A 21,537-nucleotide genomic window follows, 5' to 3' on the forward strand; every position below is an offset into this window, starting at 1 on the left:
CGGTTATTCAGCAAGGTGGCTCCTTACTTACAGTTCGTTACCACGAGCTGTTTGATTTGCGAGCGAAATCCCATTAGTCTAGAACCGAAAACATTTCGGTTTCTCACCTTAAATAAATGCAAAATATCCAAAAATCCTGTTCGTAGTAAATTGTTTAACCGAAGTAATCACACTGAGGTTTGCAAAGCGATTGAGGTTAACCAGAAGGAAACTACAAGTTAAATGTTTGTCCCTACGCAAAACCATCCGGTTTATGGATTGGTGATACATTTTACCCCCAATAAAACATAAGGGCTCATAAAAGTAAATATTGCCTATTAAACTGTTGCATCAAGAACTTTGACAAGTTAGCCGCATAAGAAGCAATACACTATCCAGTGTGGGAAAAATTCTTGTCGACTATATAACTATTCGTCATGGCTATGCCTGCGTCGGTCAATTTTTGCTACTTGGGGTGTCTCTTTATTGAACTCAAAGCTTGACTTTTGGTCAGCTTCATTTGAATGAATGAGGTGCTTATTTTTATTGCATTACCTTTCCCACATTGAAAATAACTGTAGCTCAAGCCTTCTGAATTTGATAAATATTTTAAGCAGAGCAACTTCATGGGAATTAGCATTTATTGACAATTACCTTTTAGTCAAGTAGGTAAAGAACGTATGCTAAGTTTATAGGCTAAGCATGTTCCCACAAGGAAACAAAAAAGGAAGGGGGCCTTCACTATCAGCTATTTTTTATATTATCAACTCCTTTTTCTGAACTCACCCATTTGTATTTTTTCACACAACTTTTTGTATTTTTGTGACGTAAATTTGTTAAATTTACGATCCATTTTTTACCACTTCTGGAAATTCAATTAATTTCAAACTCTATCAGTATACGTACCTCCGATGACATTGCACTAATACAATATCATCCCCCCCCCCTTATTCCCTTTGTATAAATGAAACAATATAAACGGTTGATTGGCCACAGCAAAAAGTACCCTATTATGCGAGACTTGATATCGCAACCGTAAGAACACTTGCCTGTGGCCGTGTCAACTCTGGTTTGAATCAACCAGTTCGTGGTAACAAACTGTAAGTAAGGAGCGACGTGGCTCAATAGTTACCGAAGTTCTAAGAAACAGGGTCTTGATAATAATAGATGCATCAAAAGAATAAAATTTTGATGTTTATTCAAAACATGTAAAATTCATCAAATTTAATGGTACCTATCTAAAGTTAGGAGCCTGAGAAAGTTTGTCCAATTTCTGAAAAAGGGGGAAACACCCCCAAAACATTAAGAAATCTTAAAGAAATCACTCGATCAGGTTCAGCATACCAAAGAAACCCACTGTAGAAATTTCAAGCTTCTATGTACAAAAATGTGGAATTTTTTGTTTTTTGCCAGAAGACAGATCACGCGTTTATTTTTTTTTTTTTTTAGTTTTTTTAATGGGTGATCATATCGGACCAGTGATCGTAAGAGATCAGGAGAGGGCTTATTTTATCAGTATTCAATAGTTCTAGTGACCTTCTTAAGTAACCCAATTTTTTTTTTTTGGGGGGGGGCTAGCCCCCCCTTCCACGCTCGTTTTCACCGCAAAGTCACCTGATCAAAATTTCGAGAAAGCCATTTTGTTCAGCATAGTAGAAAAATCTTATAACTATGTCTTTGAGGATTAGGCTACTTAACCCCCCACAGTCTCCGGGGAAAGGGCTGAAAGTTATGAATTTTGCCCAGTGTTTACATATAGTATTGGTTGTTAGGAAGTATACAGACGTTTTCAGGGAGGATTTTTCAGGTGGGGTGGGGTACGTGGGAGGATCTTTCCACGGAAGAATTTTTCATGGGGGAAGGGAATTTTCCATGAAGGGGGAGAAGGATTTACCAGCACTATTTAAAAAGCGATCAGAAATTAAATTTTTAAAAATAAGTTTTTTCCAACTGAAAGTAAAGAGCAACGTTGAAGCTCAAAAACGAACAGAAAGTATTGCATATATTAGGAGGCCCTCGTCAATACCTTGCTCTTTATGCTGAAGTTTTCTTTTCAGTACTTTTAAAAGAACTATTTATTCTAATTAAACAGCATTTGTGATTCAGGAGTCATTCTTAAAAAATTGAAACAAAATCCAAACATAAGCGTAAAGAGCAAGGTATTGACGAGGGGGTAACCCCCCTCGTATACATAATATTTTCTGCTCGTTCTAAGTTTTAATGCTGCTCCTTACTTTCAGTTGACAAAACTTGTTTTTTTAATTAATCTTAAATAAGACAAGCTTTTGTCAAAGAGAATATTAAAGACTCTTTAGTCGGAAAAAAGACTGAAAAATCGCAAATAATGAATAAATTTTTAAACTCGTTTTCAAAATAGTCTAAAATGTAGAAATTGTTTTTCTCGAGATTCTATGAATATACATAAAAACGAGGTGAGGGGGCAAAACGGACGGGGCTTTACATAACTCGATCTTTTTAACTACTTTTCTTCAACTTACTGACTTTTTTCCTTTATGCATTTATAAATACGACCGACGATTTGATATCCATGTTATGTAAAGTCGAATCCGTTGTGCGCTCCTCGTTTTCACTTATACTCATAGATTCTTGAGAAAAGGACGATTTTCTACTTTTTAGTCCATTTTGAAATTTAGTTTAAAGAAAAAAAATAGCTGTACATATTTATTATTCATTTATAGTGCCATGATTAGTCCCGAAGCCGCGCCACAGCGAAATGACGGCGGCGAATGTGTGATTCAGTATCGGCGGCGGCGCGCCACGGCGCGCCGATTTTAATAATTGAAAATAATAATAAAAATTCCACATCAACAAGCACGGTCAACCACGATTTTAGTAAAGATTTTTAAATGGTTGGCTAAAAACATACAAAAGCAATATGACAAAACAGGAATTTGTTGGGCTGTGCGGAAAGTGTTTATGTTCACCGTCGATCAGACCAAATAGAATTCTCATTTTTAGCCACTAGACCCAGGGAAACCTATGTTGTGTTTATGTTTAACATCGCATTGTTCCTATAAAATCCCGTGTTTAGTCATTTCCTTCTAGTTAATGATTTCGGCTAATGTGTGTATAACTTTCAAAGTTTGAAGTTCAAACATCTCCTGTTCATCAAATACATACGAAAAGGAAGTGAAAAAAAATAACAACATCAAAAAAACACTGTAAACAAATCAGATACCATGGCTTAACAACACTAACAATTTTAAATCAGCGGTTACATCACTTCAGTTACAATTGATGTAACAAAAGTGGGTTTGTTCACTCTGCCCGGAGCCATTGATCTTTTTGCAGTCACTATCAGTCCTGTCGTGCTAAAAAGCCGTTTAGCTGGGGCACTTGTGGCCGGTACAGCCAGAACTTGAAGAGCGTAAACTGCCACTCGCGGGATCTGATACTAGTATTGGACCTTGGGGTCCCACAGAATGCCGCAAATGGGCTTCTTCTTTGTATCTGCTGAAATAAGTTGTTTTATAAGGGATGACAAACCTGCATCTTCACCATAAGATTTTCGTACACAACATTACAGAAAAAACTGAACTGCGCCTTGGCCCTCCTTTCTTATCGACACGGAGAAACCGTCGAAAATTATTTTCGGAAAGGAGTGGCCCATTTGCGATGTTTCAATTCAAAGTTTAAGGCTGCTTCAACGTCAGTGGTCTCTGCTAACTTTGCAAAAAAAAGTAATTCATTTATATAGATATATTTCTATAATATCTCTAGATAATCCACCAAGCGGGACACTACCGCAAATCAGCATCGATAAATAAATGAAACCCAAAACGAAAAAAATAACAATAAATAACTGAGTCAATCTCAAAACGAGCAGAAATTAACATAAGTTGGGCTCAAAACCCTATGCCTTCCCAAGGCCAGAACAAAATTTTCACTTTACTTAAAAAATATAAATGTTTTTACTTTTATAACTTTAATAAATCAAATAATATTAACATTTTGATTACTAAATATCAGTATATGTATATTAAACTGACAATGCACATTCATTTTTATTTTTTCAGTAAAGTACAAATTATTTTCTGGCCTTGGGAAGGCATAGAGATTTTGAGCCCAACTTATGTTAATTTCTGCTCGTTTTGAGTTTGACTCGGTTATTTATTGTAATGTCTGTTCGTTTTGGGTTTCATTTATTTATCGATGCTGATTTGTGGTAGTTTCACGCTTGGAAGATTATTTGATTTTAATTTTACTCATTTTTGTTTAATGGAGTTCTATACTTTACTTTGAAAAAACTTATTTTTGGAAAAAGTTTTTTTTATTAATTTCTGTTCGTTTTATATTGACATAGTCTTTTCATGGAAAAAGAAAATGATACTTTAAATCTTTTCGTTTTTTTAAGAATTTATAGTTTAGCCTGCTATTTGTATGCTGGAAAACTATTTTCAGCAAAATTTAACAACATAGACCCTTTTAAAAATCTGAACACATATAGTAGTGTTTAATTTAGTTTCATACCTTCTTTAGTTGACCTGAAATGGAAAACTTGATAACATTCGCAAAAAAAAATTGTTTACTTTCTTTGATAGCTTGGATACACTTACGCTATTTTGATTTGGTCAAATTTTAAGAGCAGAAGTAGCCCCGACAGTTTGAACATAATACCCTCAGTCGTTCTTGGGATACTGCTGAGATGCCTTATTGGAAATTAGCATTAACACAGTGAATTTTGATTTAATCTTAAGGCAAAATTTACCTTTTAAAAAAAAAGGCAATTGGGAGGGTGGGGTTGGGAGGGGGATTAGTTTCCCTCCAATCACTTTCGACTATTAAAAAGGACATCAGCCCTTTCTATTTTCAATCGAATGAGACCTTTTTGAAGTTCCTACGACAACTCCTTCGATATGAAGTTCCCTGGTCTAAACAACATTAACAAAAAAATGATACATTATAGGCTACCCACATCGATCTTTACTATAGAAATGTCAAGCCTTCCAATCACTTTCGATTATTAAAAAGTTCACGAGTCTTTTCAATGTCCAAACGACTGATAACTTTTTGAGTTTCTACGACACCGCTGTCTATAAACACCGTATATGCCCCCAGGGCAGAAATTACAACCCTGACCTTAAGGGCTGTGAGGGTGGTTGTCATCCTCTGAGATCTAATTTCCAGAACTTTCAACTACTTTAAACAAAATGGCCATCTCAAAATTTTTATTGTATGTGTTTCGGGAAATGCTGGGCGTGGAAGGGGTGTTAGTTGCCTTCCAATAATTTTTGACTATTAAAAAGGGCACAAGCCACTCCAATCTCTAATTGAATGAGCCCTTTTCGAAGTTTCTACGACAACTTCTTCGATACGAAGTGCCCTGGTCTATAGGAAAAAATAATAAATAATACATTGTGCCAACATCGTTCTTATATACCCCCAGGGCATAACTACAAAACCCTTGCCCAAAGGGTTGTGGAGGAGTAACCTCCTCAAAAAACATATTTTCTCTCTGGAAATCAGTTACTCTGAACAAAATGGCTATCTTAAAATTTTTATTGGATGTGTTTGGGGAAACGGTGGGCTTGGAAGGGGTGTTAGTTGCCTTCCAATCACTTTCGACTATTAAAAAGGGCAGTAGCTATTCCAATTTCCAATCGAATGAGCCCTTTTTGAAGTTTCTACGACAACTCCTTCGATACGAATTGCCCTGGTATGGAAAAAAAAAAAAAAATAATACATAGTGCCAACATTGTTCTTTACTTAGACAGATCGATTGCGCTGCCTATGATAACATCCTGAATTGCCTAATGCTCTTTTACCTACCTCTTTTCATCCGAAAAATCAAAAAGAAAAATGAACAGAATTTTAAAGTGGAAGGTAGAATTTTTGTTTCAAGAAAAATTTCTTCTTCTCCTTCCTACGAACCGATATACATGGCGAGCCCAAGATGACAGTATTTATTCTTAAGAAACAGATTAGCCGGGATGACGGTTGAAGCCCGGAGGTCGATATCGATAACCAAAAAAGAGAGAAAAAAAACAAAAAAAAAAATGGCGGCGTATTAGTGACGCCGCCGCCGATAGAATCAGCGGTGGCGTCAGCGTGCTGATGCAAGCACGGCGGCGCGCTGCCTTTTTTTTTTGGCGGCGCGCCGCCGACTTTTCGGCGTGGCTTCAGGCTCTAGCCATGATTGTCTCTTGCGGAGCATTAAATCGGGATTTTGAATTATGTTAGTTCGCTTCTAACGTATACAATACCCTCACTGGGGGAGGGGAGTTAATACTTAATCTTGTAGTTCTTAATGCTATAAAAGAACTTTTTCTGTTCCAGGCAGCTGATTTTCCATCCTCAAATCTGGGAAATGTTATTTGAGGGTTTTTTTAAGCAGTAAACTTTGATATATGTTCATATTCTCAGGGCCGGATAAAGGGCGATTGGAGTGTTTGGGCCCAATAAGGCCCCGCGCGGGAAAGAACTCCGTGTTATCATCAAAATGAACAAAAAAACAAAACTTAAAGCAAATTGTTTTTGATGATAAGAGATAAATTATGAATTATTCAAATAATTGAAAATATACCTATTTTAAGTTGGCATTAATGAAGGAGATTTATTAATGTGTTTAATGTTACTTAAAATGTACTTATAATATGGAAAACTGATAACCGTAAAAGTTCATGTCAAATTTATTATATTTAGTTGGGATAGTCCTATGCTAGAGAGATTTTGCACGACGTACGCCAACTACTTTTCGTGCGGAAACTGCTGGCCAGGTATACTTTATTTAAATATTTAATACATAAAGAGTGCCCCGAAAAAAATCCATCCCACCCCATTCTGGGACGACCTACTTTTTGTTTGGCCCTAAATGGTTGGCCAATAAGGACGACCTTCTGCAATGTGTAAACCTCCTTCCGCAGAAACTGTCCGAGTCATCTCAACCTTTCTCTCAATAGCTTTATAAAACGGTATAGAACCACGGTCTTCCTACAGATTACTGTTTGAAATACGGTCAGTTTGACGGAGAGGCTTGAAACCTCCGCTCCAGACTTCTTAAACATTTTGTACTTGATAGTTTAAATAACCGCAACCGTTTTAAGTGTGTTTTTGCCTTTTTTTTTCTAAAATTACCCAAATGTTCTTGGTGATATAGCTTCTAGTCGGTAATTTCAATCCAACATATTTTACGTACATGAAATCAGTATGAAAAGCAGATTATTTTGAAGTGTTATAGAACGCTACAAAAATTCTGTTTTTAGAGTTTTAGTTTTTCTTGGCAGTTTGATTTTGATACGATACATAAACAGAATTTAAAATATACCTCATGTCACAAATCTAAAACTAAAGCAGGACTTGACAACATCTTGCGCCCACTAGGATTAATAAATATGGAAAATGGAGCAGTGCTACCTATATTCTGGAAATTATTACTTATTGAAGACCCTCGTTGTGATTTACTGACTTATCATTATAGACTTGAAACACTCAGAAAACAACCCACTGTTCTCAACAGATACTTTTCTATCCAAAGAAGTCTTGAACAGAGCAGAGAACTTCTGTTGACGTTAATAATAAGCTTGTATGTGGAACTTTCTCAAATGAAAACAAAAGCTAATATGAGAGAAGGATTTTGTCTTGAGCAAAACTATTTTTTATACAGGAATCTTAAAAGTTGTACAACTAAAAAAACTCTAGATTGTAAAATCAGTTCTTGGTGCAGAATTTACCAAATTCCACATCTTGTAATCAGTCTATGGTTCACACAGTAGTCTTAGAATTTGGATCACCCTATACGCATACTATCTACGATGCTTTACACTGTGCCCACAGTCTATTACGGCCTACTGTTTTCAAAAAAGAAAGCTGAAAGTGTAAAACAAATGAAGAGCGTCAAATGATTCTTCACATATCCCAACTAAGTTCGAACGAAAAATATCTGATTGTTAGAATAAAGGAGTAGCAAAAAATAATGTTTGGACCAGGTGCCCATATCTGTCGATGCAAAAAAAAAGTATTAAACCTAAATTAATTATAAATCGTGAAGCACACCAAAAAATGATAGATTTTTCCAAACAGGCTTATTAATATTTGAAAAAATGTCTAAAATTTCGTTTGAAACAAATCCAAACTTTGTAAGTCAAATTTACGATGCACAGCACAATAACTTTTCCATGAAACTTTTTCTAAAAAAAAATTGATTTGCTTGTTATTTTTTATACGAAATGGAACCAGAAAAATTTAGAGCCCTTAAATAACTTCTAAAATGTAGTATATAAAAAACTCTCCCTCCTGATCCCAGTGAGATTTATATGATGTATCCTACAATTTGTTATATTTCTCGTACAATCTGCATTTTTTTTTCTGTTTTTGTTACTGTTTTATCTAATTTGCTGAACACTTGAAATGCTGTCCTCTGCTCCAACCATATTTCTGCGTAAATTGCTTGGCAAAGTATCTTAGCCAATCCATGAATTGGAGCTGACTTAACTAATGCACTGTATGTTCGGGATATCGGTATTTTGAGCCCCCCCCCCAAAAAAAATCAAATCCCCCTAATACTTAAACTATATTTTTGGTTCTCAAAAGCATTACATATGGTTTGAATAATTAGTGAAATTAATTATACATAGTGCGTGTTTAAGGTGAAAATGTATTTTTGGCAAGTTCTGGAACTTTATAGAAAGTAAAAGCTGTAGCACTACTTAGGGGGCTCACAAAAACTCACATGGCATTATAAACAATGCCGTTTATCTATACGCAGCGGCAGATCCTTAAGGCAACTCAATTGAGGTAAGGCACGAGAAGTTAAGTGAAAAGCGAAGTGAAGTAAAGGAAGTCAATTAATAAAACTGGGAAATTTTGGTTGGGCAAGGTCTGATATGACATTACAGAATCGAAGGTATTTTTTCTTTTTTCATCATCTATTTTTTGGGTCTGTTATATTACCTAAGCTCAAATGCTATGCATTATTCATCATAGATACTTTTGAAACCCTCATATCCATCGTTTGGAAAAGCAGAATTCCAGATTCTTTCTTTTCTTATCTACATCCTCATAAATTGATATTTGTCTGCCCTTATCTTTTTGTTATGTAAGGCTCTTGATTCAAAAGTAAACATGTCGTATTTGTTTGTCTTGATATACGGTTCAGGCATGTACATACAAAGGGGGGGGGGGCGCAGGGTATTTCGACTCTCCTCTGGAGCCTCGTGATTTATAGTATATTCTTTCAGTGATACCCACCAATTTTCTCATAGCTCACTTTTTTCAGTTCGGTATGTCTTAGGACTCTTTCTTTTAATTCATGTAATTAGTCAACTTCTTTTGTTCAGGACAAAGGTGGGGTAAGGTGGAGAGCTTTTTTAAGGGGGATAAATTTGTAATAAAAATACAACACGTACATTCCCATATAGAAATATTCATGGAAAGTCCGGTTCTTGAGGGTTTTGCTGGGAGGCACTATTATTTAAAACTTGATAAATAATTGTTTATTGGGTATTTACTTTAAGTTTGCGTTTGAATCCGGAGATCACTCTACTCCCACTCAGGAGTGGATCCAGGATTTTTTTTTTTGGGGGGGGGCAAGATAGGTTGATCCGATAAACTTGCGTTAGGAGCAAGTTTAATTAACGCAAACTTGCGTTAATTAAGTAAACTACACCACTTTAGACAACGTTGTGGGGGGGGGGGAGGACTCGCCCCCTGGATCCACCACTGCTCCCACTAATCTTTGTTCAGTCGACATTTCAAAGAGAATAAGTACAATTTATTGTTTTTTACTCCTCAGACCAAAACACAGGGAGTTATAATTTTTTTTATGTTCTTCTTCCTGGGCGTTTGCTTACTGTAATTTTCACAGGCTCGCAGCACCAACTGCAAATATATTCCTTGCACCTCTTTCATCGCTGCTCTAAGCGTTCTTTAATACTCTTTGCTTCATCGTATCAAACAGTTCGTAGTAACGAACTATAAGTAGAGAGCGACCCGGCTCAATAGTAACCGAAACTCTAAAAAAGGAATTTTGATACCAATAGATACATCAAAAGAATCAGATTTTTATGCTGATTTCAAATATATAAATTTCATCAACTTTAGTCTTAGACATCAAACCTGATGGTGAAGTTACAAATCTGAGAAAATTTACCTTATTTTCAAAAAAAGGGGTAAACACCCCCTAAGAGTAATAGAATATTAATGAAAATCAGACCATCAGATTCAGCATATCAGAGAATCCTACTGTATATAAATCAAACAGTTCGTGGTAACGAACTGTAAGTAAGGAGCAACCTGGCTCAATAGTAACCGAATCTCTAAAAAACGGAATTTTGATACCAATAGATATATCAAAAGAATCAAATTATTATGCTGATTTCAAATATATAAGTTTGATTTCAGTCAAACCCAAAAAAAGTTACGCGCCTGAGAAAATTTGCCTGATTTTCAAAAAAAGGGGGAATCACACTCTAAAAGTCATATAATCTTTATGAAAATCACATTATCAGATTCAACATATCAGCGAACCCTACTGTAGAGGTTACAAGCTCCTGTCTCCTGTTTTCCCAGGGGGGATCGTAAAAACCCAGAGGTCCTAGAATATCGCGGGAGGCTTCATTCGAACGAAAATTAAAAGTTCTAGTGCCCTTTTTAAGTAACGAAAAAAATGGAGGTTAACTAGGCCCCCTCCCACGCTCATTCTTTTCCCAATGTCACCCAATCAAACCTTTAAGATAGCGATTTTGTTCAGCATGGTCGAACAATATAATAACTATGTCTATGAGGATGACACAATCCCCCACAGTCCCCGGGGGAAGGGCTGTAAGTTATGAACTTGGCCCAATGTTTACATATAGTAGGCCTATTGCTTATTGGGAAATATACAGACGTTTTCAGGGGGGATTTTTTCTGGTAGTAGGGGGGGGTGGATCGGGGGCTACATTGGAGGATCTTTCCATGGAGGAAGTTTTCATGGGGAAAGAGACATTGCTATGAAGGGGGCGCCTGATTTCCCAGCATTATTTAAAAAACGATCAGAAAGTTTTCAACTGAAAAACTTTTCAACTGAAAACTTTTCAACATCAAAACTTAAAACAAACAAAACCTATTACGTATATGATTGGGTTTGCCCCTAGTCAATACCTAGCTCTTTACGCTAAACTTTTTATAGTACTTTCATAAGAGCTATTTATCCTAATTAACGGCCTTTGTGATTAAGGGGTTTATTTTTAAAGAATTGGAACAAAATTCGAACTTTTGCGTAAAGAGCGTTCTGTTGACTAGAGGGGGGGGGGGACCGCCTAACATACGTAATATAATGTACGAATATAGAAGTTCGTTACGTAAGTTAATTCGTAAGTTACGTGTATTTATTACTAATAAAAACGTTCATAAACAAAATTAAACAACTTTCGAGAAAGCCATTTAGCAAAAGTAAAGTTAATATGCAAATTTCGTTTCAAATATTCATGTACGGAGAGCCAAAATAAAAACCTGCATGAATTTAAAAACGTTCAGAAATTAAATAGTAAAAAAATGAAGTTTTTTTTTAACTGAAAGTAAGGAGCGACATTAAAACTTAAAACGAACAGAAATTGTTCCGTATATGAAAGAGACTGTCCCCTCATCAACGCCTCGCGCTTTACGCTAAAGTTTGACTCTTTCTCACAACTCTATTTTTAAAACAATAAAAAAACTTTAGCGTAAAGAGCGATGTGTTGAGGAGGGGACAGCCCCTTTCATATACGGAATATTTTCTGTTCATTTTAAGCTTTAACGTCGCTCCTTACTTTCAGTTTAAAAAAACTTGGTTTTATTTTTATTTAATTATTGCTGTAGAAGGCAATTTTCTTTCAGCGATCACGTAAGAAAAAGAAAAAACAATTAGTCGAATTAAATACCAAGTTAGACTCTAGTTAAGGATAAACATTGGTGTAGACTGACCGTAAAAAATATTATTTGCGCAAGAAAACGCAGATTTTTATTCAGATGAAAATTAGAGTTTCTATTAGTGTTTCCAAATTAGTGGCCATTAGTGTTCCTTCTAAATACTTGTCCAATTAACATTTTATTATTATTATCCTTTAGGTTTGATTATATCCAACAAGGCCGTACCCTGTATTTTTTTGAGGGGTTTTACTAAAAAGGAATTTCTGGGGGGGGGGGGGGTTTACACAAAAAATATTTTTATATCCATTTTTGTTACGTTTCTACGAGTCAGACAATTTTTTTTTTGGGGGGGGGGAGGGGTTCAAACCGGGTAATCCCCCTCCCCCCGGAATACGGCCCAAATATCCAAATATTCAAGGAACACTCAAACAGGCAAATTTCAAACATTAGCGGAAGAAGGTACTTCCGGTGCCCCGAGTTTTCTCAATGCTTCTTTTTCACCATAGTTTACCAGTCTTCGGAAGGGGTGATGCACTTTCAACCCCCCCCCCCGAAAGAAATTGCTGCGTCTCTGCCTGCAATCAATATTTTAGAAAAACATTTATATAGACAAAACTTAAATTTGACACAGCAAAAACTGTGTTAAATCATCCTTCGCCCCGTTTTACTGCTCTAAACAGTGCACTCGTTTTAGTCAGTTCACCACCACTTAGCTCTCATAATATCTTCAAATTACATTTTAAATCGCATTCTTGTGCGGTTCCTGGTACTTTTCAATTAGCTGGTACCCACGCGATATATTGTATAGGGAAGATGCTAAAGGAAATTAGTCAAGCGGGATCTGCCAATAGAGAATTGGATCGCAAACCGTGGTTTGTCATTGCGTTTACAATATTTAAACTATTGTTTTTTTGGGGTTTAGGAGGAAAAAAGGTACCTAGGTTATGTTAGGTTACGTATTTAATGCATGCTATACTTTACCCCCCCCCACCCCCTTAATGTTCAAATATATAGCCCAAATTTGTTTCTAAAGTATTATATTTTCATCATATTTTGTTTTATTTCATTAACATTAACCAAACTTGACTTCTAGCGTGGGTACCAGCTAACTGAAAAGTGCCCATTTCCTATATCCCCTCCCCATTCATGAGGGCTGCATGTTCACATTCTGCAAACGAATATACAAAATTAAAACATTTATACTCGTTTAGTATCATCAAAACTATAATTATAGGATTAACCATTAGTCAGAACTATTTAAAGGTTAACCAAGGGGTTATTCATATGAATCTAAATAAGAGAGTGATTTGTCGAATATACTGGCATTAATTTAGTGATGATCTGTATGGTGAAACCGTGGGAAACCAAGATGAATCCGAAAATACTCGGGATCATAAAACACTATAAACATGCTGGGTTCTCCCTCGTTTAAGATTCCATGGGCCTCAATAGTTTGACCATTCCGTAATTACAGGTTAAAATACCCTAAATACTTTCAGTTCGAAGAAATTGTGTTGGTCCAATAGACAAATTTAGCTATTATATAATTAAATGTAGTGTGGATATGGCAATGACTTTTTCCTATATGTAAGAGGGGTGTTATTTAATCGCTTATACCTCTAAGAATTATTGAGCCGACGTTTGCAAGTTTGCATGAATTTTTGCAACTAGGTTTGCAAATATTTTTGTAAGAAGTCCTAAACCTATTAGACTTGTAAATACTAATATTTTAAACGACGAAAGTCATGACCAGGTGGAAATGATGGAATTGGATGGAATGATGAAATTGATGACAAAAGATGGAAATGATTATTAAAATCCCTACTTTAACAAAAGTGGTTGGATCCAAAATTCAAGGTTGTTAACAATTATCGCAGCTATCACAACTATCGAAACTATTGAAACTATCACCCCAAAACTACATCACTGTTCTACTGCACTTAAGGCCAAGACAGACGTAGCGCTTTAGAAAAATTCAGAACATTTTCTTGTTTACCTCTGATCATCATTGTGTAGACTTTCTCTTGAAAAGTTTTGATTTCTTCTAAAGTGCCGCTACATCTGTCTTGCCCGTTGACACAGTATATTGGCAGTGTTTCATCTTGCGGCAGCTTGGATTTAAGAAAATTACCCTTTCCGCATGCTCAATGAAGTAAAGGCACGTTTGAAGGGTGAAGTATTTTCGAATGCCCCTCTAAACCATGTCAATCTTATAATTTCTCCAATTACTCCCGACTACGCACAACACAAAATACCTGCTCACAAGTCTGGTGCAGTGTCTCCACCTGGTCCCTTAGAGTTAAGCTGGGGCTTGGCGTAGAAACTAAGACCCGGAATGGAAAACTCATGGGATGTATATGTTCATCAGGCGAACATTGTAAGGTAGTACTAAAGGTGAGACAATACTAAGATATAAATACTGAGGGTACTTAATGCGGTAGGAATAAGTGAAGCAAAGAATACGGTGCACAAACTTGATCATTAAGGAAAGAAATGGAATCCTTGCATTTTTCCGAGAAATTGCTTAAGGTTTATTTTAGGAGTAGAGGTCACAATTGATGTGTCCAGCGCAGCTCTTCCTAAAGCAAAGTGGATCGATCCCATTTAACGCGTATCATAAAAGAGCAGATTAGGTGATTTGGGTAGATGGTTAAGATAGACAAAGATTATGTCCGTAGAATATTTTTGATGTGCCCATTGACAGCAGTTGGGGAAAAGGCTTTCATCCTCAGATTAGGCGAAAATAGGATACAAAATAATCCAAAGCTTTCTTCGGATTTAACCAAAGCCAAAGCAACAGACAGAGTGGAATTCATCCTCAGATTAGGCGAAAATAGGATACAAAATAATCCAAAGCTTTAGATTTCTTCGGATTTAACCAAAGCCAAAGCAACAGAAAGATTGGGATGGCGGAGGAACGTTCACCAGTGCATCAGGTTCAGGATATTGCAAAAAACCTGTAGCAACCTATTATTAGTGCGTTAGTAGTTATTTTCCCGTTTTATCCCGGTTTTGTGCACTAAACATTTCAATTCCCCACAAAAAATTTCATCATTTTCAATCCTTACATAATCTTCTTTTTTGGCTATTGACGGGACATAAAAAGCTCCCGTACCCTCAGTGAGAAAAGTTTAAATGGGTAGAACTTTCAATAAAGCTTCAATAAAAACAACTATCACCCAAAATTTTCGACTTCATATTCGAAATTCTTTCTCACCAAAAAATCAAATTGCAAGGAGAAAATTTTTTTTTTTTTTTTTTTTTTTTTTTGTAAAAATAAATTCGGTAAAAACGAATAAATTAGAAAAAAGGACAAAACAAACATACCTTAACAAATGATCTATTGCAAGAAGTTTATTCGACTTACGCTTTAATAAAAATTCTTGTTGGGTGAACCTTTGCTTAGATAATTTTGTTTTATTATTTTTCTTTTTTCTTTGGTTTTCATTACTTTTACTTTTTGTTTTTTGGCTTCACGTTGAAAATATTCCTCGATGTAAAATCAAATATTTGAACTGCAATTATATAAATGTTAACTTTCTTTATTAAAAATTTTACCCATTTTTGTATAACTTCAAATACTTTTTCCTTTTTTTCCCTTCTTTTTTAATAGAATGGCAGCGATATCTAGAAAAGGATTTATATGTGCCCTAATATATCTAATGTTCTTTAATAGCCCCCTCAAATCCTGCATTTGGTGAGCTGTTCCTAAAAGAATTGTCAGTTTAGATCAGAAAGCTATTATAGAGTACCAAATGTCAAATTTTAATCATGAAGATAATATGCAAGAATTTCTGAGTAATGTCCATCATGAAGATCATCCTCAATGAATTCAAAGTGATTGGGTTCCAATCCCATAAAAATCAAATTAAAAACATAAAAATGTCCTTATTCTGATGGACTTGTCGAAAAAGGATATGATCAAAAACGAAATGTAAGAAAGATGCAAAAGCCTATTTATAATCCATAGCTACATAGTTCACAAGTCTTAGCTATGCAACAACAATGAATATTAAATTAATGGCTGTAGTTATCTAGGCCTATTGGTGGTATTTGCATATGTTTTCAAGTCTGAAATATGACTCAACATTTTAATTCTTTCTGGAGTCCTCACTACATATGCTTATGATACCGCTGAAGTACTTTGAGGAGTTAGGACGACAATAAATAGCTTTACTCCCCCAAAACATGTTTTTTTCACTTTTGTCACTATCCAATTAGAACTTCCAAACCTCAATATTTTCATAAATTTAATTAGAAATCTGCACAGGCACTAGATGTAAGATTCATGCTAAGTGTCCCCTGCTGAAGATAAAATATGTAATAAAAGTATTAAATTTTGCGACATTCTGAAAAGCCTAATAATTTTTAGAAAACTCTTTTTTCGACCGCTCCCCAAACAATTTTTCTAAATTACCCCCTATCGAGAGATTAATATGGCTGTCCATGTATATTCAAATCAAATAAATTTACCCATCGGAAACTGCAGAATTTCTCTATTTATCTAATTTTTTTGTGTTCTTTGAGGTAGCAATTGAGGAAGAAGTATCTCAAATGACCTCTTCAGATGCCCAATAATACAACAATTTAGCGCAAGGATGCCCAAGGAGGATGGGATATAAGGGGGGGGGGGGGAATTACGTCAAAAGCCCAAAAGTTAGTAACGTTTGAAAAAAGTACTTTTTATTATATAGACCTTTTATTCAATTCCCCTTACGGAAATATTTTTCAGGAGTCACTGTATACATGTCCTTTTTAATGTTCCAAGAAAATGCCACTCATTTTTGATAAAAGCTTTATCTCATTCAAAGAAATTTTTAGTTCACAAATGTTTTAAAGGTGAAGGGTGCTGTCTTCTTGCCCTCATTGGTCACCCTCATGTTTCTAAAGAAACTGTGAGTTTCCTAGACAGACAGAATATTAATTGATTTTCAAATATTTGAAGCTTATTACTTAGTGTACTAGCGTTTCACTAAAGTTTTCATACATTTTAAACTGTACATCCAATTGCAAAAATGAACAGCAGAGGTAAGCACGCTCTATTGACAAAAGAAATGATAATGCTTAAATTATTTTATAAAATAATTAAAATTATTTAATAATTTTAATTAATAATAATTTTAAATTATTTAATAATTATAAAATTATTATTCTTAATTTTTTATTTATCATGGGGGCAGTAGTACCCAAATGTTAAGAAAAAAAGCCGTAGTGTAACCTTCGATTCACGCAACTGCGTTTATCTTTCTGCTAAAACGTGAAGCTAAAACACAAAAAAGTAAAGCTAAAAACTGTAAAACTGGGTGTATCGGATTCAGTAGATTCCATTTATTTCTATAATGAACATATTTTTAAACGGCTCAGTCGAAGTATTTAAAAACAACCCTTGAATAGTCAGGATATATGTAATTGCAAGGGAAAACAAATGAAATCTGACCAAAACACCAAAGAAATTCTACTTATTGCATGAAATGCAATTTTATGAACCCAGCTTTAGCATTATACGTAACCTCCTGTTCCAATCCAATAAGGTAAAGAGTAGAGAGCCGGAAAGATATTTTTGAATAGGGTTTTTCCCTGAGAGTTTTTAAATAAAATTTTGTTCTTAATATTGATTTCTACTTTGTTGTATATAACTTGTAATTTTTAATATGAAATATATTCCTTTTTACTTTTCTTGCTTAAATGACATTAGGCTTTTAAGAGCTAATGAACTACCAGAAAATTTTAGCGAGATATTTATAATTGAAATATCTCGTTATAAAAAAGGAGTACAAAATGTGAAAAAAAATGCTCCCACCCATTCCCCTACCCGTAATAGCGTAATAAAGGTTTTAGTAATCGCACTGTATGCCTGCCGCACTGAGCTGGGTGCGTATATGAGTGGGGAGAGGGTGTCAGTCTAAGCCATTCTATCACGGGCATCTAGTTGTTCTAGGATATCCACAGTTTCCGTATACTTGGCATATATTTTTGTGGTTTTGACGCATCTAGTTGCGAAATATATACTTTCAAAGTAAACTTCTGTGTGCGTACCGGAATTGACTGCCCCCTTTTTTAAATGTAGCAAAATTTAACTGACCCATAAGTTATTACCTATATGATAGACTTATATTTTGTTTATTATCATATTGAATGATGAGCTACGAAAAAAGTCGCTTTTAACCAATAGAGACCTAAAACAATATGAAGTTGCAGCTTATTAAAACAAAAAATATGTGAGAAAAAATGGAAACAACAGAGCAACGAGAACGTTGCGGTGCAAATATGCCCTAATAGGAAAACACTAGGATACCCCAAGCTCATACAATAAAATTACGTTTATAAAACCAACCCCTCTATACAGTGTACACTCCGCGAATGCCCCTTGTTTTGCCACTGATCTTTCTGCGTTGTGGAAGTAATAGCCCTTCTTGCCTTCTTGTTTAGATAATATTTGCAACAGTTTCAGCAGTAAGTAATTAAGTAAGTAAGTAGATACATAAATGGCACATCTATAGGGTATGACTATACCTTAAAGGTCTGTCCCGAGAGCCCCCTCCTGGAAATGTTTACAAAGGAAAGTCCAAATAGAAATAGATTCAACTCCATCCCCAAAAAAGATTATTCAATTCAATAAAATATTTTAATTCACTAAAAGTGTTTACTTGTACTTAAATTATTTTTAACTAACCATCAGGAAATCAGAAAATCGTCTGGTAACTTGAACATCTAAGACCTTACCCACAAGTAAAAATAAAGGAAGTTTAACCAAGAATTTTGATCTACTTTTGAATTCCAAAAAGCAAAGTTAGCTTATTACTCCAGATTAGGACTGACTCAGTCTACTCAGGCTACGTTAGACATGGGTAGAATGTAATAGGATCAAAGATACATCACCATTTCTACAGGGACGTAATTTTCTATGGGGTAGGGGGGTAACTGCACCTTCCATACCCCAGTTTCACCCCCCAGCTAAATTTAGTTTCTTCAAAAATTTTTAAAATAAGCCTGCGTAATTCAGAGAAGCGGGTCAGTTTCTTCAGTATTTCTTTGCATCTATGGTATTAAATGGCTCATTTTTGATTTTTCACGATCATTTTCAGTTGACCTGGAAAGTTTGGTCCACCTTTGCCCCGCCCCCCCCCCAGGATTTCGACGGTATTACGCCCCTGTATTTATGGGAAGATCAATTAGAACTCAATTGTATTGCCACAACCAGGCGTAGTTTATGCCCTCCTAGGAAGGGATAAAACACATCTCGATAGACAGATCACACACAGAAAATTTTTGGATAGTAAAGGGTTACAAATGAGGGGTTCCATCCCTTTGGAGACGAGAGGCTCTTATTTCCCTCTCTAGCTTTCAGCTCTCGGGCGCGTTTGCTTGAATAATGGGAAGTAATATATTAAATAAGTAGTATCCAGTAGCAAATTAAAGTTGTTCGGGTAATTAATATGCGTCAAACAAAAGGGCTTAAATGACATACCGGAAAGAATTTCAGGAACAAAAACAACTAATAAAACTACGCTAAAATTGTTTATAAACACTTACCTTTCCTTGTACATTTAAAACACAGTCAGTCTATTTAGATGAATTCAAAACTCATGCTATAAGGATATGAACTTGTAATACTCAATTGTAACTGACCTTTTGATATAATCACACTGCTCAAATCTTTGTCCAATGGCTTTCTGCCGCGGGGATTTCTAACAGAATCCTCAGTAGCCTCTTCAACGTCACGGAATCTGCGTGGGTGAGTACCTAAGCAGTGTCTCAGGCAGTATATCCAAACTGGAGGAAGCTCAGTGATAATAGTTACTTCAGGACCGCCCACTGGTTGAGGTCATTGTTGCCATGGGCTATGGTACTTTTGGCCAGAACTGATCATCAGTTTTTATCCATGTCAATAAACATAAGCAGTATTGCAAGTTTGGAATCACAATTTTGGAAAGGACTAGAAAGCTTATACTAATTTAGTCTAATCGACAAACTTCAATAGAACTAGATCCGAGACCAGCTCTGAAACACTAATACGAAAATGCTACAGGATTTGCTCCGACGAGAGAACGATTAAGAATGCACGGGTTAGATCATGGTTAGACATTAGAACTTTTAAACCGAAGAAAACTTCAGTGCTAAACAGATTATATGCAGTAAAATAAAAAGTAATTAAGTAAAGTAATGTCAATAATTCACCAGAAAAGTTGTAGCTGCTCAGAAGTTCAAGATATAACTACAAAGCGCAAGCTTTTACACCCCTAAGATTTCAAAACTTTAGCAAATTTAGTAATGGTCTCCAATGCTTTTCATGTCTTTCGCCTATTTTTCTAATTAGTTTGTCTCGTCAAAAAGCATACCCCTCTCTTCAAAGGATAAGCCTGATTGTACGTGCCCTATGTTCACTATCCTTACTTTTCACATTATGAATTGATTTGGCAATTTGTGGTAACCTTCAGTTAAGATCAAGATCACTGGCTATACCTAGGATTATTTTTAGCTAATATTAAATAAAAAAACAAGTTTTTTCAACTGAAAGTAAGGAGCAACATTAAAACTTAAAACGAACAGAAATTATTACGTAAATGAGAAGGTTGCCCCCTCCTCAAGACATCGCTCTTCACGCTAAAGTTTCTTATTGTTCTAATTAAACGACCCTTGTTTTTCTGGAGTCGTTATTGATGAACTGGAACAAAAAGTCAAAGTTTAGCGTAAAGAGTAAGGTATTAATGAAGGGTCAACCCCCTTCACATACGTAATAATTTCTGTCATTTTAAGTTTGCTCCTTACATTCAGTTGAAAAAATTATTTATATTCTGATCCTTTTTTGAATAATGCAGGGGAATCTGGCTCCCTCTGTACGGTGCGATCCTCTAGACAATTTAATACCGGTGAAAATTTATCCCGAACAATTAACCATTAACATCTCTACGTGTAAAATTGAGCCGGATAAGAGAAAGTAAGACAAATAAAAACAATTTCATAAGAAAATTCTGGAAAATTCCCGAGTGCAAAATTTCACCTGTAAAGTTTACCCTCCCCCCGGAAACTTTGCTCCCCATGGAAAATTGTCCCTATGGAAAATCCTTCGGCAGAATCCCCCCAGCAAATTCACCCTTCCTCCACTCAAAAAGTGTATGCACACTTCCCAATAACAAATACTATCAGTAAACAATCTGCAAGTTTCATAGCTTAAAGATCTTTCCCCGGGGGGGGGGAGGGGTCATGCTATCTCCAACGACATAGTTTTTGGACGTTTCAACTATGCGGAACAAAATGGCTATTTCAAAACTTTGATCAAACTAATTAGTCAAAAAAAGGGCGTGGTAGAGGCGCTAGATGTCTTCCAATGTTTTTGGTCACCTGAAAACGGCAATAGAACTTTTAATTTCCGTTCTATTGAGCCATTTCCCGATATTCTAGGATTACTGGTTCGATACGATCATTCCCGGGGAACAAAAAAAAAAAAAAATAACAACAACAAACAAGTAGGCCTAATCTTTCTTTTGGCAAAAAATTCAAAATTCCACATTTTTGAAGATGAGGGATTGAAACCTCTACAGTAAAGTTTTCTGATATGATGAATTTAATGGTATGATTGTTGACTTTTAGGGTGTGTTTCAACCTTTTATCGATAATCAGACAAATTTTCCCAGGCTCGTAGCTTTCGATAGGAAAAACTAAACTTACCGAATCTTATATATTTGGAATCAGCATAATAAGCCGATTCTT

General features: G+C 35.5%; 1 protein-coding gene across 4 annotated transcripts in view; it reads right to left on the reverse strand.

Annotated features, from left to right (window-relative positions):
• Window positions 1-19,826, reverse strand: part of drm (odd-skipped family member drumstick) — a 39,384-nt gene extending 19,558 nt beyond the window's left edge. For 2 of the 4 annotated variants that reach the window (XM_089088799.1, XM_089088803.1), the window contains exon 1: window positions 19,360-19,826. In XM_089088799.1, coding sequence (XP_088944925.1) covers window positions 19,360-19,373 — 14 coding nt within the window. In that variant the 5' untranslated portion in view covers window positions 19,374-19,826. Of the gene's footprint in view, window positions 1-107; window positions 196-19,359 lie in introns of those variants that run through there. The other 2 variants (XM_089088800.1, XM_089088801.1) reach the window with 2 other exon arrangements.
• Window positions 19,827-21,537: the final 1,711 nt, after the last annotated feature.

This window comes from Artemia sp. Qi Xiang Cuo, chromosome 5, assembly GCF_049724085.1.
Source record: "Artemia sp. Qi Xiang Cuo chromosome 5, ASM4972408v1, whole genome shotgun sequence".
NCBI classification, from domain to species: domain Eukaryota; kingdom Metazoa; phylum Arthropoda; class Branchiopoda; order Anostraca; family Artemiidae; genus Artemia; species Artemia sp. Qi Xiang Cuo.